The 14,197-nt window shown below is 37.6% G+C and overlaps 1 protein-coding gene across 3 annotated transcripts; it reads left to right on the top strand.

The window, feature by feature from the left end:
- Window positions 1-2,367: 2,367 nt before the first annotated feature.
- On the top strand, window positions 2,368-11,320 carry LOC125237877 (zinc finger protein 84-like). 3 transcript variants are annotated; one of them, XM_048145107.1, is made up of 5 exons: window positions 2,368-2,610; window positions 2,644-2,879; window positions 3,877-4,006; window positions 5,317-5,379; window positions 6,236-11,320. In XM_048145107.1, exons 2-5 carry the CDS (start codon window positions 2,751-2,753, stop codon window positions 7,378-7,380), a joined length of 1,467 nt encoding a protein of 488 aa, XP_048001064.1. In that variant the 5' UTR covers window positions 2,368-2,610; window positions 2,644-2,750; the 3' UTR covers window positions 7,381-11,320. The 3 variants fall into 3 exon arrangements, with proteins under 3 accessions (XP_048001064.1, XP_048001066.1, XP_048001065.1); XM_048145109.1 differs by lacking the exon at window positions 2,644-2,879 and having other exon boundaries at window positions 2,368-2,609; XM_048145108.1 differs by having other exon boundaries at window positions 2,368-2,879; window positions 9,114-11,320.
- Window positions 11,321-14,197: the final 2,877 nt, after the last annotated feature.

Genomic DNA, 14,197 nt, shown 5'->3' with positions numbered 1-14,197 from the left:
AATGGGAGAGCTATATTGTATCGAGGAATCCACACTGCTGCTCCCACGCAACTGGTCGCATCCATCTTGGAAGCGTCAGTAAACATCGGTAAGTAATTTGACCATTTTTCTAAAAATTTATTGAATTTATTGTTTGCTCCTGGATCATTTTTGAAAATGCCTATATCTAATATTACTTTAGGAGTATATATAAGGGTTTCAAATGCTACTTCAAATATGGGATTAGTACCGGATTTATATAAATTGGGGTAGATATTAATTAATTTGGAAAAAGATATTACTGTTCTTGGGAAAACTTTAAAAGTCCAATATCTGTTTTCAGTGACCTCCAGCGCCAGCGGCCACAAGCGTGGAAGCATCAAGTGGCTATAGTATGAGCTGCTCTTGATTAAGAATCTGTCCGCAAGATACTGTCTGCGGAGAGCCAGTGGAGGGTCAACACTTTCTACCTGCATGCCATTCTTCGGAGAACACCTCATAGCGCCAAGTATAATCCTCAAGCATTTTGCCTGGATGAGGTCTAGTTTGTCAAGGCCATCCTTATTGCAAGGTTCCATTAAAAGTGACCCATAATCTATATGACTGCGTATGATGGCATTATATAGTAACTTCTGGCAATAAGGATGAGAACCCCACCACACCCCGGACAGTGCTCGTAGTATGTTGATATTTTTTTCACATTTACCTATTATGTATTTGTGGTGCAGAGTGCCAGACATTTTATGGTCCAAAATAACACCTAGAAACTTTACAGACTCCTTACTCGGAATTCTGACACCGTCATAGTATACATCAGTTGTTGGCATGTTCCTTCTGCGGCTAAATGTAACAGTACAACTCTTTGTCGGAGATAGAGTAAGCCCATGGTCACCGAGCCAATCCCCAAGGTAACCCAGAGCCGTGTTCAGACTAGCAGTTGCTTTATCCATTGACTTTGCCATCGTATATAAGACAAGATCATCAGCGTACTGCAAGATGTTACAGAAGGATAAGACAGATTGTTCTAAGTCATATGTGTATATGTTGTAAAGAAGGGGGCTGAGTACCGATCCTTGAGGGAGACCTCTCCACAAAGTCCGAGGAGGACAATAGGAGTTGCCTTGTCTAATTTTGATAGACCTGCCCATGAATAGCGAGGTGACAATGTGTACAATCTTCGCGGGAATGCTCAGTTGTAGCATTTTAGCCCTGAGCACCGGAAGAAGCACATTGTCATATGCAGCAGAGATGTCGAGGAAACATCCCAGCAGATATTCGTTTTTTGATAAAGTAAGTCTAATATCACTCGTTAAAATGTTTAGGCTATCCATAGTGCTACGCCCCTTTCGGAAACCGAACTGTGTGTCTGCTAAAATTCCATTGTTTTCCACAAACCATTCAAGCCTATTTTTAACCAAGTGTTCTAATATCTTTCCCATTGTTGCAGAAAGAGCGATTGGTCGATAGGAATTAGCCTCGTCTGGGTTTTTAGACGGCTTTAGGATAGGTATGACTACCTGGGACTTCCAATCTGCTGGAACCTCTCCTGTGTTAAAGGCATGGTTTATGATGCCAAGCAGATATTCCTGTCCGGGAGTATTTAGCTTAGACAGGAACCTTGTAACGAATTGGTAAGTCATTATTATGAAGCCATAAAACTAAAAAATTGCGCAATTATTAAAAACCTTTAATTGGGTATTAGTAGATTTGGTAGTAACTTTGAATATTGACTGGTATCCCCAAATGATGACAGTGATGACGTCATTCAAATGATTTTGATAGTGGTAATAAGTGCGAGAGGGACACCAGCCCCAACTTTAACCTCTCATGTGGACACACTTTTTGGCCTAACAACTCATTCTGGTTTAATTATAATTCTGTGTCTTTACTCTTTTGGTCCAAAAATGACAAGACGAATTGACAGGAAAACAAGAACCGTTTCGATATCAAATACGTACAACCTCGTACATCTATGTAATTTCATTAATTAAGATCAATAAAACCTCGAAAATACCAATATAAAAATATTGTAACAAATTAAGAAGCTGCTTTTTTTTGAAGTCGGTTGAAAATGGCCTATTGGTTTATTACTTTTCGTTAGTCAAAATTCAATGCAAATATATCTGATATCGGAACGCATCTCATTAAACTACAGCTGTCAATTTAAGGCTCCCCACAGACAGTCTTAAAAATTCATAATCTTAAAAAAAACTTGTATGCAATCTGACAGTTCAGATCTGTCAGTGTCTTGTCAGTGTCAGTTTGAACTGTCAGATTGCATACAAGTTTTTTTTAAGATTATGAATTTTTAAGACTGTCTGTGGGGAGCCTAATCCGACTATCCGAGCCGAGCTGTGTGCGTAGGTAGCCGAATGTACAAACGCTCACGAATCTCACGATAATATCTCTATCGAAACATTGAAACATTTATTTAAATAACACAGTGAGTTACATTTTAGTCTGGTCCCCACACTAGGCATAGCCTGTCCTGTGGTGGACGTAGGACATCGCATTTGCAAGTTAGCGCGACAGAGCCAGACTATATTTCTGAGGCATTTCGGTGGCGTTTCGCGTCGCAGAAATGTCATTCGGCTGCAGGGCCTGACCTCAGACCTGTCATTTTTCGTTTGGTGCGACTGGTGCGTGCTAATATTACTCTTTGGATGCGTGCTCGATGTTTACTCTTTTTCTTCCGAATTGATTACAAAAATATCAAAAGTTATGTTTAATTAAAGTGATATGTAACCAGACATCGTATTAGTTTAGCCATAATGGACGTGGTAAATTCGTGCCGTTGCTGCCTGAAGGGTCGTCCGTACAAGGACTTGGCGACACCGTATACACATCTCGGCAAAACGGAGACATATGTCGACATGCTGATTGACTGCTTCGATATACACGTAAATATATTAACCTCGTTTAGCTGTACGATAGTACTCTTTATTATACTGTGGCTGTAGTGTAGAAACATGTATTTTTTATGTGATAAAGTTCAAGTTCAACTAGGTAGGTATAGTTATAGTTGTTGTTGTATGTCCTAAGGCACCCCATAGGTGCATAGGGCCTCCACAAGATCCTTCCACGCCTTTCTATCTTGAGCCACTGCCTTGGCCTCGTTCCAGCTCAGTCCATATTCCCTCAGCTCGTTATAGTTATAGTACAAGCCCACAAACAGTAGTAGTCTAATATACTTAAGTAGATGCCTAGTAACAAAGTAATAGTGCATCAGATGGACATATAGTGGCGCAACCATACTACCTCCAAAATGGTCGTCAAAAATATTGGCAGTTGAAATAAATGTCAGTGTGCTTAGTAAAACGTCCCACTTTGTTGGTTACCATTAAGGCGAGATTTACTTGTATCTTTATATGAATAAACTGAAAAAGTGGCTTTATAGCAATCGACAAAGTGGGACGTTTTCCCTTGCACACTCACAAATCTGCTTTAATTCAATTTAACGTTTTAAATTAAATAAAACAAAATGTAATTGGGATTTGGGTTAAATTGTGGCGTAGGCGAGAGGCTGGCAACCTGTCACTGCAATGCCATAGTTTCGTTTTCTTTCAACCCCTTATTTTGCCAAGAGTGGCACTGAAGCTTTAGTAGTTTCATGTGCTCTGCCTACCCCTTTACGGGATACAGGCGTGATTGTATGTATGTATGTATGTAATTGGATAGTTTTATTATAATTCAACAAGTACTACAGTCAAGATCATAGGTTTAATGATGATATGACTATCGAAATTAAACAGTAATTTTATCAGTTGCTGATGTACTATATATGTTAGATTTTTACATTTAAATCAGCTTCATGTACCTATTAAATTCCATTTGCTAGCTCTGATAAGTGATCCTTCATGCTTTTTATTTCTCATGCATTCTCTTTAAATTTTTTAGTTAGACCTGGATGAAAACATCTCGCGAGGGATTTGCCTGATGTGCGTAAGCCGTCTGCGAGACGCGAGTGACTTCAAGCTGCAAGTCCAACACAGCCAGACTCAGCTGCACGGAGCAGTAATCGTTAAAGGTAAGTTTCTTACTTACTGCTTACTGCTAGCCTTTCTCCGCAGACGTTTAGTCTGGTTGCCTTTGGCATAGGCCTCTCCCATATTTCTCCATGTTTCTCTGTCTAGAGCTTGTCTTCTCCACAAGGCTCCGGACAAGGATGGCGGACAAAAAAAAAATGAGATGGGAAAAAAAATGAATTCAGAAAGGTAGCTGGAGCCTTGTGGAGAAGACAAGGTAAGTTTCTAGTGAACAATAAGTAATTTTTGATTTGGTCTCTTTCAAGTAGTCACACTACTATATATTAATTATAAACTGAAATAGATGTCATACACGAAAGAAAAAAAAGACAGGGCCCAAGCCGGGAAAGAAACCCAGGTCTTCAGCTTATGCGGCTAACATATTTATCACTAAACCACTTGTCCGTCTTTATAAGTAAATATTCTTTATTGCACCACAGTTCTATGCAAACCATCAACCTGGCGGTCTAAGTTAAGAGGAGACCTCAAGAAAGCCCACAGAACTACATTTAGATAGAAGAAACAAGTTCATCTATTTGTATAGGAACCGAGCATGTCAGATTCGGTAATCGGTACTAAAGTTGTTACTCGACTGTGATTTTAAATATGTCTCAAGCCCTTGAGTGTTCATAATTTTTGTGTTGTTGCAATTAAATATCACGTAACGAGGCATTTTTAATGTTTTTGTTGACTTCAAATTACAAAAATTGACGCCCGAAATCTGCAAGCGCTAGTAGAAGCGCTGGTAGCCTAGCGGTAAGTACGTGCGACTTTCGTTCCAGAGGTCGCGGGTTCGAACCCCGGCTCGCACCAATAAATCTTTCGGAGTTTATGTGCGAAATATCAGTTGATATTTGCCAGTCGCTTTTCGGTGAAGGAAAACATCGTGAGGAAACCGGACTAATTCCAATAAGGTCTAGTTTACCCTTCGGGTTGTAAGGTCAGATGGCAGTCGCTTTCGTAAAAACTAGTGCCTACACCAAATCTTGGGATTAGTTGTCAAAGCGGACCCCAGGCTCCCGTAGCAAATGCCGGTATAAACGCAAGGAGAATGATGACGCCCGAAAGCTGCAAGCTGCGATTAAAGAAGGACAACTCAGATGATTTTACTCAGTTCATGTGGCACTCTAAGTAGATTAGATACGTTTGCTTAATCTATGGTATTATAGGACATCTGTAAGAAAGCCCAAAATCCACAACCCAAGAATCTCTAGGCGCAAATATGTGAGACTTGATCCCAAATAACGGGAACAGGGACGGAAGGAGAAGAATAAGTGTACAATACTTGCTTAGTAGTAATTTTTTGTTTCAGTTGAAACCTCTATCAAGTCAGAGCCGCCTAGTCATGATATTAAAGAAGACTGGTCAGACACAGGTAAGTCCTTTTTCACATTATCCGATATCGAATGTCGGAAGGATTTCAATGGAAAAAATCCAAGATGGCGCCCGTAATGTATGGGATATCGGTCCTACATCCGATATCGGATCGGATAATGTGAAAACGCACTAAGAGTTCATGATTTGATACATTTTATTTTTAATGGATCCTCAATCACCTCTTGACAAAAATGTCTGTATGTATTCCAAATTCATTACACACGATATAATTCATAAATATATATATATATATATATATATATATATATATATATATATATATATATATATATATATACATACCTCTCACCGGGATTCGAACCCGCGACCGCAGCGTAGCAGGCAGGGTCACTACACGCTAGACCAGACGTCGTCGAATTGAAATTTAATCCTAATTAAATTAAATATACCTACTGTTCCACACTCCCACCTAGAAAAAATGAAGTAACAGGAAAAATTAATAGACCCGTTTAGTTGTATATACTCATCGATTCTCGAAGGAATCAAATTAAAAAAAAATCCTTCCCTTGGCTTACAACTACGGTATTCGGCAAATAATATCGTCCTATATTACAAGTACGGGTTTTCCTGTCTAAAAGATCCGTGACTATGTATAAAACAAATATCTGGGCACAAAATCTTAACTACCTAGAAAACATCTCTGAATTGCAAAGATATATTTTGTGCCCGTGCTGATGATGATTAGAATTCGTTTTTTGACAAATGATAAAATTGATATAACTACAAAAAGACGAACCGAGTCAAATCATAAAGGTTTGTTTTGTTACGTTTTGCTCAGGCATCCAAAATATATGTGCTCCAATTTTCCCTAATGTTGCCTTCTTTGTATCTAGACAATGATGGGCACCCCTACGCCATAGCCGGCTCCAGTGGAGAGAAAACATACGAAAGTGAAGATTGTAAAGAAGACTCCAAAAATAACTGTATAAGCTTGCACGACGTGCTGTTATCATCCGGACCTACATGTCATTCAACCCACCCCAGGAACCCAACCCAGGAAAAAAATAATAGCGAACCGTCTGGTTTTACAACTGACAGAAAAGAACAAAGTGTCAATGATTTTATGCAAAAGGCTAATTTAAAAGACCTCGCAGTAAAAACCCTTTCTAATTACAATTGTAAGCATTGTAGTTATAAAACTCCTTCTAAAAGTAAAATGCTCCGACATCAAAAGATGCACACAAAACCACTTCTTAGTTGTGATCGTTGCAGTTACAAATCCCCCTATAAATATAGAATACAAAGACATCAAATTACGCACGCGGTAAAAGAGGTAAAAACAAAAACGCTTCATAAAACGCTTCATAAATGTGATCAATGTAGCTACACTAGTGTGTATAAAAACTGCGTAGTCACACATCAAATGATACACATAAATGAAAAGCCTTTTATGTGCGATCATTGTGCTTTTCAGTGCCGTACAAAAAAACACTTGATACAGCATATGATGAAGCACACCGAAGAAAGGCCTTTCAAATGTAGCATGTGTACTTATAAATGTAAAGTGAAAACAGCGTTACATAGGCATGAGAAGACACACAGGGGTGAAAAACCTTATAAGTGCAGTCAATGTGATTACAAGTGTGTCACCTCAGCACAGTTGAAAAGACACGCAGGCACACATCCTGGAAACCACGAAGCGCATAAATGTCCTCATTGTGCCTACCACACCCATGATAAATCACATTTGAAACGCCATGTAAGGGTGCATACAAATGTGTGGCCGTATAAATGTGACTCGTGTGATTACCAGTGTCGAATAAAAGAAAACCTACGTTTTCACCAGATGAAACACACAGGGGAAAAGCCGCATAAATGTAGCTATTGTGACTTTAGGTGCATCCGGAAATCGGATTTACCGGCTCACCTGCGTACACACACTGGGGAAAAGCCTTACAAGTGTGATCACTGTAGCTACGAGTGTCGACAGAAACATGTTTTAGATGGACATATCAAATTGAAACATCCTGATGTTTAACAAGAAGTTTTACTAGTATGTGTAAGTGTTATGAGTGTCAAGTTACATTGAAACAAAGACTTAATTAATGTGTATAACTATACTACAGTGTTTGGAGTAATCGTAATCACTATTATGGTGTACCGCATAGTTATTTATATAATGAAATTATGGCATGTGATATTAAAACAAGGACTACTATTTCAAATATTTACAGCAATTTTTGTAAATTTATTTGGATTTGACTAAAATGGGGGGTGTTTCTTGCAAAATTTGTTTGTACTATCGAACCAACTGAATCATGACCCACTTGGCAGATAATTCGTTTTGAAGTTTTCAAACTTGTATAGTTTATCGCTTTCACTTAGGTCGTTTTAAGTACTAACTAAGTTTTGTCACTACACACAGAATAGAATAGAATCGTTTTATTTGTGTAAAAAAGGGTATACATTGATGTTACATTATATTATAACCAGCCTTAATTTACATACAGTGCCAGTGTCTAATAAAATGATAACAAGTTCGTCACCAAGGAAACCCTAGCTGGCCTAGCTTCAAACGAATTTTGATCTACTAACGTTTAGACGGTTTGGAAAAATGAACTTATGGTGGGCCATGATTTAGTTGGTTTGATAGTATTTTTTTTAGTTTGAATAAAGGTACGAAAAAAAAACATTGGTTTATACGAACAAGAAAACAAGAGTCCCAAATTGAGATAGCACCATTATAGTATGCCTCTGTTTTATGGTATATGAGATTTAGCTTGAAGTTGCGCAGAAACACGAATATCACAGAATCCTACAGTCTGGTAAAAAAGAGTAGAATATAATAATGGCGCCACCGTCTATGTAAACCGCTTTGCATGTGGCAACTATTTTGACATTTCTGTATGAAGTGATGCTATAAAAAAATAGTTCCATTACTACTCTTTATTGCCAAGGTCCTTGAGTTGTAGGTGTCCATAGGTGACGGGGACTATTACACGGGACTAGGCGGACCCTATGCTTGTTTGCCACCGACGTAGTATAAGAAAAAAGTTGTACACATTAATAGGGCAAACTATATTGGCGTCATCTCTTAAATACTAACATAACCCAACCCTTTTCAAACGTCTCAGTTTGTCAAATCATTGCATCACGCTCTGAAAAAGGAACTAAAGAAAACAACAAACTTTTTGCAATACTTTAATCAGGACATAAGACGGACCGGTGGCCTAGCGGTGAAGAGCGTGTGACTTTCTATCCGGAGGTCGCGAGTTCGAACCCCGGCACGTACCAATGAGTTATTCGGGACGGACCTTATGTGTGTAATGCTATTTTAAATTTACAAGTCCTTTCAGCAAAATGGCGCATAAACCTGAAACCATTAAATAACACAGTATGAAAATAGAAGAATTAGGTACATAGTAATTAGTGAATACATATAAGTTGGCAGCAAAAGTTTACTCGAGATGGAACTTTCTTTAGTAAGATATTTTAAAACGAACGTTTAGAAACGAATTAAGCACCTATTAAATTTTTGTCATTTTTTTTTAGTTTTCATAATAACACTGAACTGGAGTTCGACCAGGCCAAGATACTAAACCAACTTAACCTGAGCCTGTAAAAGTTTCACGGATTCCAAGTGATTAACCAATTAAGTTTTCTCACAAAATTACCGTTTTTAGCTTGTTAACTTAAAAACCGTGCAATTTTGACTTGGTACATGTATATACGTGCTCCAATTTCCCCTAATGTTGCCTTGTTTGTATCTAGACAATGACGGGCACCCCTACGAGAGCGCCATAGCCAGTTCCAGTGGAGAGAAAGCATGCGCAAGTGAAGAATGTAACGAAGACTCCAAAAATAACTGTATAAGCTTGCACGACGTGCTCTTATCATCTGGAACTACATGTCAGTCAACAGTGACCCAGGAAAAAAATAACAGTGAGCCGCCTGGTTTCACAGTCGAAAACAAAGAACAAACTGTCAAAAATTTTATGCGAAAGACAAATTTAAAAGACCTCACAGTAAAAACCCTTTATAATTGTAAACAATGCAGTTATAAAACTCCTTCTAAAAGTAAAATACTCCGACATCAAAAAACGCACACAAAACCCCTTCTTAGTTGTGATCATTGCAGTTACAAAACCCCCTATAAATATAGAATACGAAGACATCAAAACACGCACGCGGTAAAAGAGGTAAAAACAAAAAAGCTTCGTAAAACTCTTCATAAATGTGACCAATGCAGCTACACCAGTGTGTATAAAAGCTGCGTAGTCCAACATCAAATGATACATACAAATGAAAAGCCTTTTATGTGCGATCATTGTGCTTTTCAGTGCCGTACAAAAAAACACTTGATACAGCATATGATGAAGCACACCGAAGAAAGGCCTTTCAAATGTAGCATGTGTACTTATAAATGTAAAGTGAAAACAGCGTTACAGAGTCATGAGAAAACACACACGGGTGAAAAACCTTATAAGTGCAGTCAATGTGATTACAAGTGTATCACCTCAACGCACTTGAAAAGACACGCAGGCACACATCCTGGAAACCACCAAGCGCATAAATGTTCTCATTGTGACTACCACACCCATGATAAATCACAATTGAAACGCCACGTAAGGGTGCATACTAATGTGTGGCCGTATAAATGTGACTTGTGTGATTACCAGTGTCGAATGAGAGAGCACCTACGTTTTCACCAGATGAAACACACAGGGGAAAAGCCGCATAAATGTAGCTATTGTGACTTTAGGTGCATCCGGAAATCGGATTTACCGGCTCACCTGCGTACACACACTGGGGAAAAGCCTTACAAGTGTAAACACTGCACCTATGAGTGTCGACAGAAACATGTTTTCGAGGGACATATGAAATTTAAACATCCTGATGAATAACAAGTTTTCAAGTGTGTGTGGGTGTGTGTGTGTATACTGTGCATATTCAGTTAGAAGAATTTAAGGGAGTGCCGTTATGTGCCTCCCCTGGCTCTCCGTGTAGCTTTCAGGCGAGAGAACGACCCATATGTCACTTTTACCTCCCCTTTTAAACTCGTCTAGGGTATCACACCTAGGGAACCACTCCAATCGCATCCCCGCTTTTTTTCTTTGTAATCACCGTAGACTGGCGATTATTGATTTTAAGAAAATGGTAGATATTGTTTCTTAAGGGATTTTAATTTTACTTTAAATGTTACCAACATTTATAAGCTACGGTGAATAAGATTAGAGTTATATAAGCTTGAAACGAATTTTGCGCGAGGTGTAATTTGTTTGACGCCGAATATATGTGAACGTGTGTCAAACGGTGCACCCCGCCTGCGGTTATGTGCTTGTAGCTTGTTTATTTATTAGCCGACCGAAGAAATTTAAAAAGCAAGCAACAAATTATTTATCTAAGTGACCGTTTTCATTGCCTTTTTGAGTCAGAAAAGTCAAAAAAGGGAGTCAAAAATATGTTTTTTTTTGCATTATTGTTAAAACCGAAATAAATTACACATATGAAAGAAAAAGTGACCAAGGGCTCTCGTGCCTGTGGCTGGCTATTCTGGTTTTAATTTAAGTAAGGTTTAATTAAAGTTGAAATATTTTCAATAGATTATAATTTAACTTGTGTTAATTAGAATGCATTATTGTTGATAAAAAAAATAACTAACAAAACTATACTTTTCACATATTCAAATCTTAATCAGCATGTTGTACGCTTTCAAACGACCTCATTTTTCAAAATTGTATAAGGGTTTCTAGACAAATTGATAAAAAATTTAAACCCGGGACCGCGGTTTTTGTGACGTCATAGTTAACCCCCCACAGCCTGAGAAAGTGATGTCATAACGTACTCAGTAAGGTTACCGATCACAACGATACCACTTGTCAGCAGTATACTCTTCAAAGATTCAAAGATTTTTATTTGTTCAACATAGGTAAGTTACAAGATCTTCAGTCACATCAACTTAAAACAAGACGACTTTTTAGGGTTCCGTAGTCAACTAGGAACCCTTATAGTTTCGCCATGTCTGTCTGTCCGTCCGTCCGTCCGTCCGTCCGTCCGCGGATAATCTCAGTAACCGTTAGCACTAGAAAGCTGAAATTTGGTACCAATATGTATATCAATCACGCCAACAAAGTGCAAAAATAAAAAATGGAAAAAAATGTTTTATTAAGGTACCCCCCCTACATGTAAAGTGGGGGCTGATATTTTTTTTCATTCCAACCCCAACGTGTGATATATTGTTGGATAGGTATTTCAAAATGAATAAGGGTTTACTAAGATCGTTTTTTGATAATATTAATATTTTCGGAAATAATCGCTCCTAAAGGAAAAAAAAGTGCGTCCCCCCCCCTCTAACTTTTGAACCATAAGTTTAAAAAATATGAAAAAAATCACAAAAGTAGAACTTTATAAAGACTTTCTAGGAAAATTGTTTTGAACTTGATAGGTTTAGTAGTTTTTGAGAAATATACTGAAAACTACGGAACCCTACACTGAGCGTGGCCCGACACGCTCTTGGCCGGTTTTTTCAATTTGGCCGCCTTACTAATATTTAATCTATGTTAAGAGCAATCGTAGTCACGATTATAGTGTATCCCATAGTTTATATTTAAAGTGTTATATTAAAACAGGAACTGTATTGTTTGAATTATTTACAGCCAAATTTGGATTTCATAAAAATCGGGATTGTTTCTTACATTATTGTTTGTATTTTCAAGTTTGAATAAAGGTAAGAAGAAGAAATATTGGTTTTAATACAAACAAGTCACAAGTAAAGATAGCAATATCATAGCATGCCCGTCTTAAGTTATATGAGATTTGGCTTAAAAATGCGCAAAAACAAAAATATGACAGAATTCTACAGATTAATAGGGCGAACTACTGGCGCCATCTATTAAATACCCGTGGCTTGACGTGAAAATTTTCGTTGATAAAGCCGGAGGGGTTTTTGGGATCTGTTTTGTATGAACTTCTACAGAAACTGGAGAATTTTAGGGGACCCGTAGGGAATCGAGTTGTATCGACGCCCCGCCACTGTTAAATACTAACCTAACTAAGAATTCTTGAGTTTTGAATGATCCACGGTTATTTTCAGTAGACTTGCGTCGTTATATCGAGCGCTCGACAAAAATGAAAAAGGTAATCACTGATATCCCAGTCAATATAAGTCTAATAACCTAACTATTCCAACATCTTAGTTTGTCAAATCATTGCATAACACCCTGAAATAACCTAACCACAAAATTAAAATTTTGAAAAAAACCCCGACCGCGACACAGTGGACCAATTTTCATGAAACATGACTAAGAACACTCCCGACTAACAACTTTCAAACAAAAAAAAACTAAATCTAAATCGGTTCATCCGTTCGGGAGCTACGATGCCACACAGACAGACAGACACGTATAACACTCCATCGTTTTTTGCGTCGGGGGTTAAAAAGGAACTAAAGAAAACAACAAACTTTTTGCAATAATTTAATCAGGACAAGTAATACGTAACTCTCCATAATACATAAATAATTTTAACAAGTCGATTGAATACACCATCATCTTATTGATTATTTTACATCCCTTATTTTAGTTCCAAATTGATCTCTACGGACTTACACCTAGAGAGGGATATACAGGGACCAGCCTGTTACAACTACAACATAGATGGCGCTAGACACAAGCGCCCCTAGCGGTGACTAGCGGAACTATATTACAGGAATCGCTGGGAAAGTTAGAAAGTTTAGATTTTTTTCTTTATATCACCTATTTGATTCAAGTAAATGAAAGCCTCTGCGCCTAATAAAATGTTTAGATCTCATTTGTAGTTACAAAACACGCCGCCAGAGGAGCTAGTGTCGATTCGCCTTTAGTCCAACTACAAGGTAACTACGACAATAAAATGCGAGCTGTACATTGCTGGAAAGAACATTTATAGCATTCCAAACTGATCAGTTATCTGCAACAGACATCGAAATATCATATACAAAAAACAGTTTGACGGTTCTAACATATAGATGGCACTATAATAAATGTTACCAGCGCCATCTAGTCTTTCCAAGCAACAACTAAATCACATTTTTTAAGTTGTACACGTTAAAGAAACGCGTAAAAGGACCTTTGCTTTGTTAAAATTAGTTTTGTGGTTTAAAAGTCCTTTCAGCGAAATGGCACATAAATCTGAAACCATTATGTCCCTTAAATAACACAATATAAAAATAGAAGAATTAGGTACATAGTAATTAGAGCATACATTTAATATGGCAGCAAAAGTTACATCCAATAATTACAAATACATCAAGACAGTTTACTCGAGATGCAACTTTTTTTAGTAAGATATTTTAAAACTAGGTTAGAGTAGATTGCTTTGGTCGAATAAAGCTCGAGGCTTTAGAGTAAGTGTTGCGAGTAGACGTTTAGAAACGAATTATTCAATTTTGCAACATTACAATTTTTTTTCAGAAAAAATCAGTCTGATTTTTTTCGCATAAAAATCATATATTGTCTATGGCAACCTGTTTGTGTGCAAGAAATTTTATTTTGTTACTTTGATTATAAAGACGTGTTTTGTGCGCTCCAGGGGTTGAGACACTTGAGGCATTTCTAACTCACTCAATTCAGTTGGAGGTATGACTTTTGTGCTATTTTCAGTTACTTTAAATTGGTCACGCAGCATACTTACTGAGTAAGTGAGTACTGACATTTATCTTTACTGATATCACGCAGTATACTGACAATTATTTAGTATACATACATAATGATTTACCCCCTAATTCATAAACGTTCACTAAAATTAACAAGCCGATAAAAACCGTTTGGCCCTTTCTATCATAATAATAATAATAATGTCCTATAGTATTAATATTA

This window comes from Leguminivora glycinivorella, chromosome 22, assembly GCF_023078275.1.
Source record: "Leguminivora glycinivorella isolate SPB_JAAS2020 chromosome 22, LegGlyc_1.1, whole genome shotgun sequence".
NCBI lineage: Eukaryota > Metazoa > Arthropoda > Insecta > Lepidoptera > Tortricidae > Leguminivora > Leguminivora glycinivorella.
This window is presented reverse-complemented; position numbering and strand designations above follow the sequence as displayed.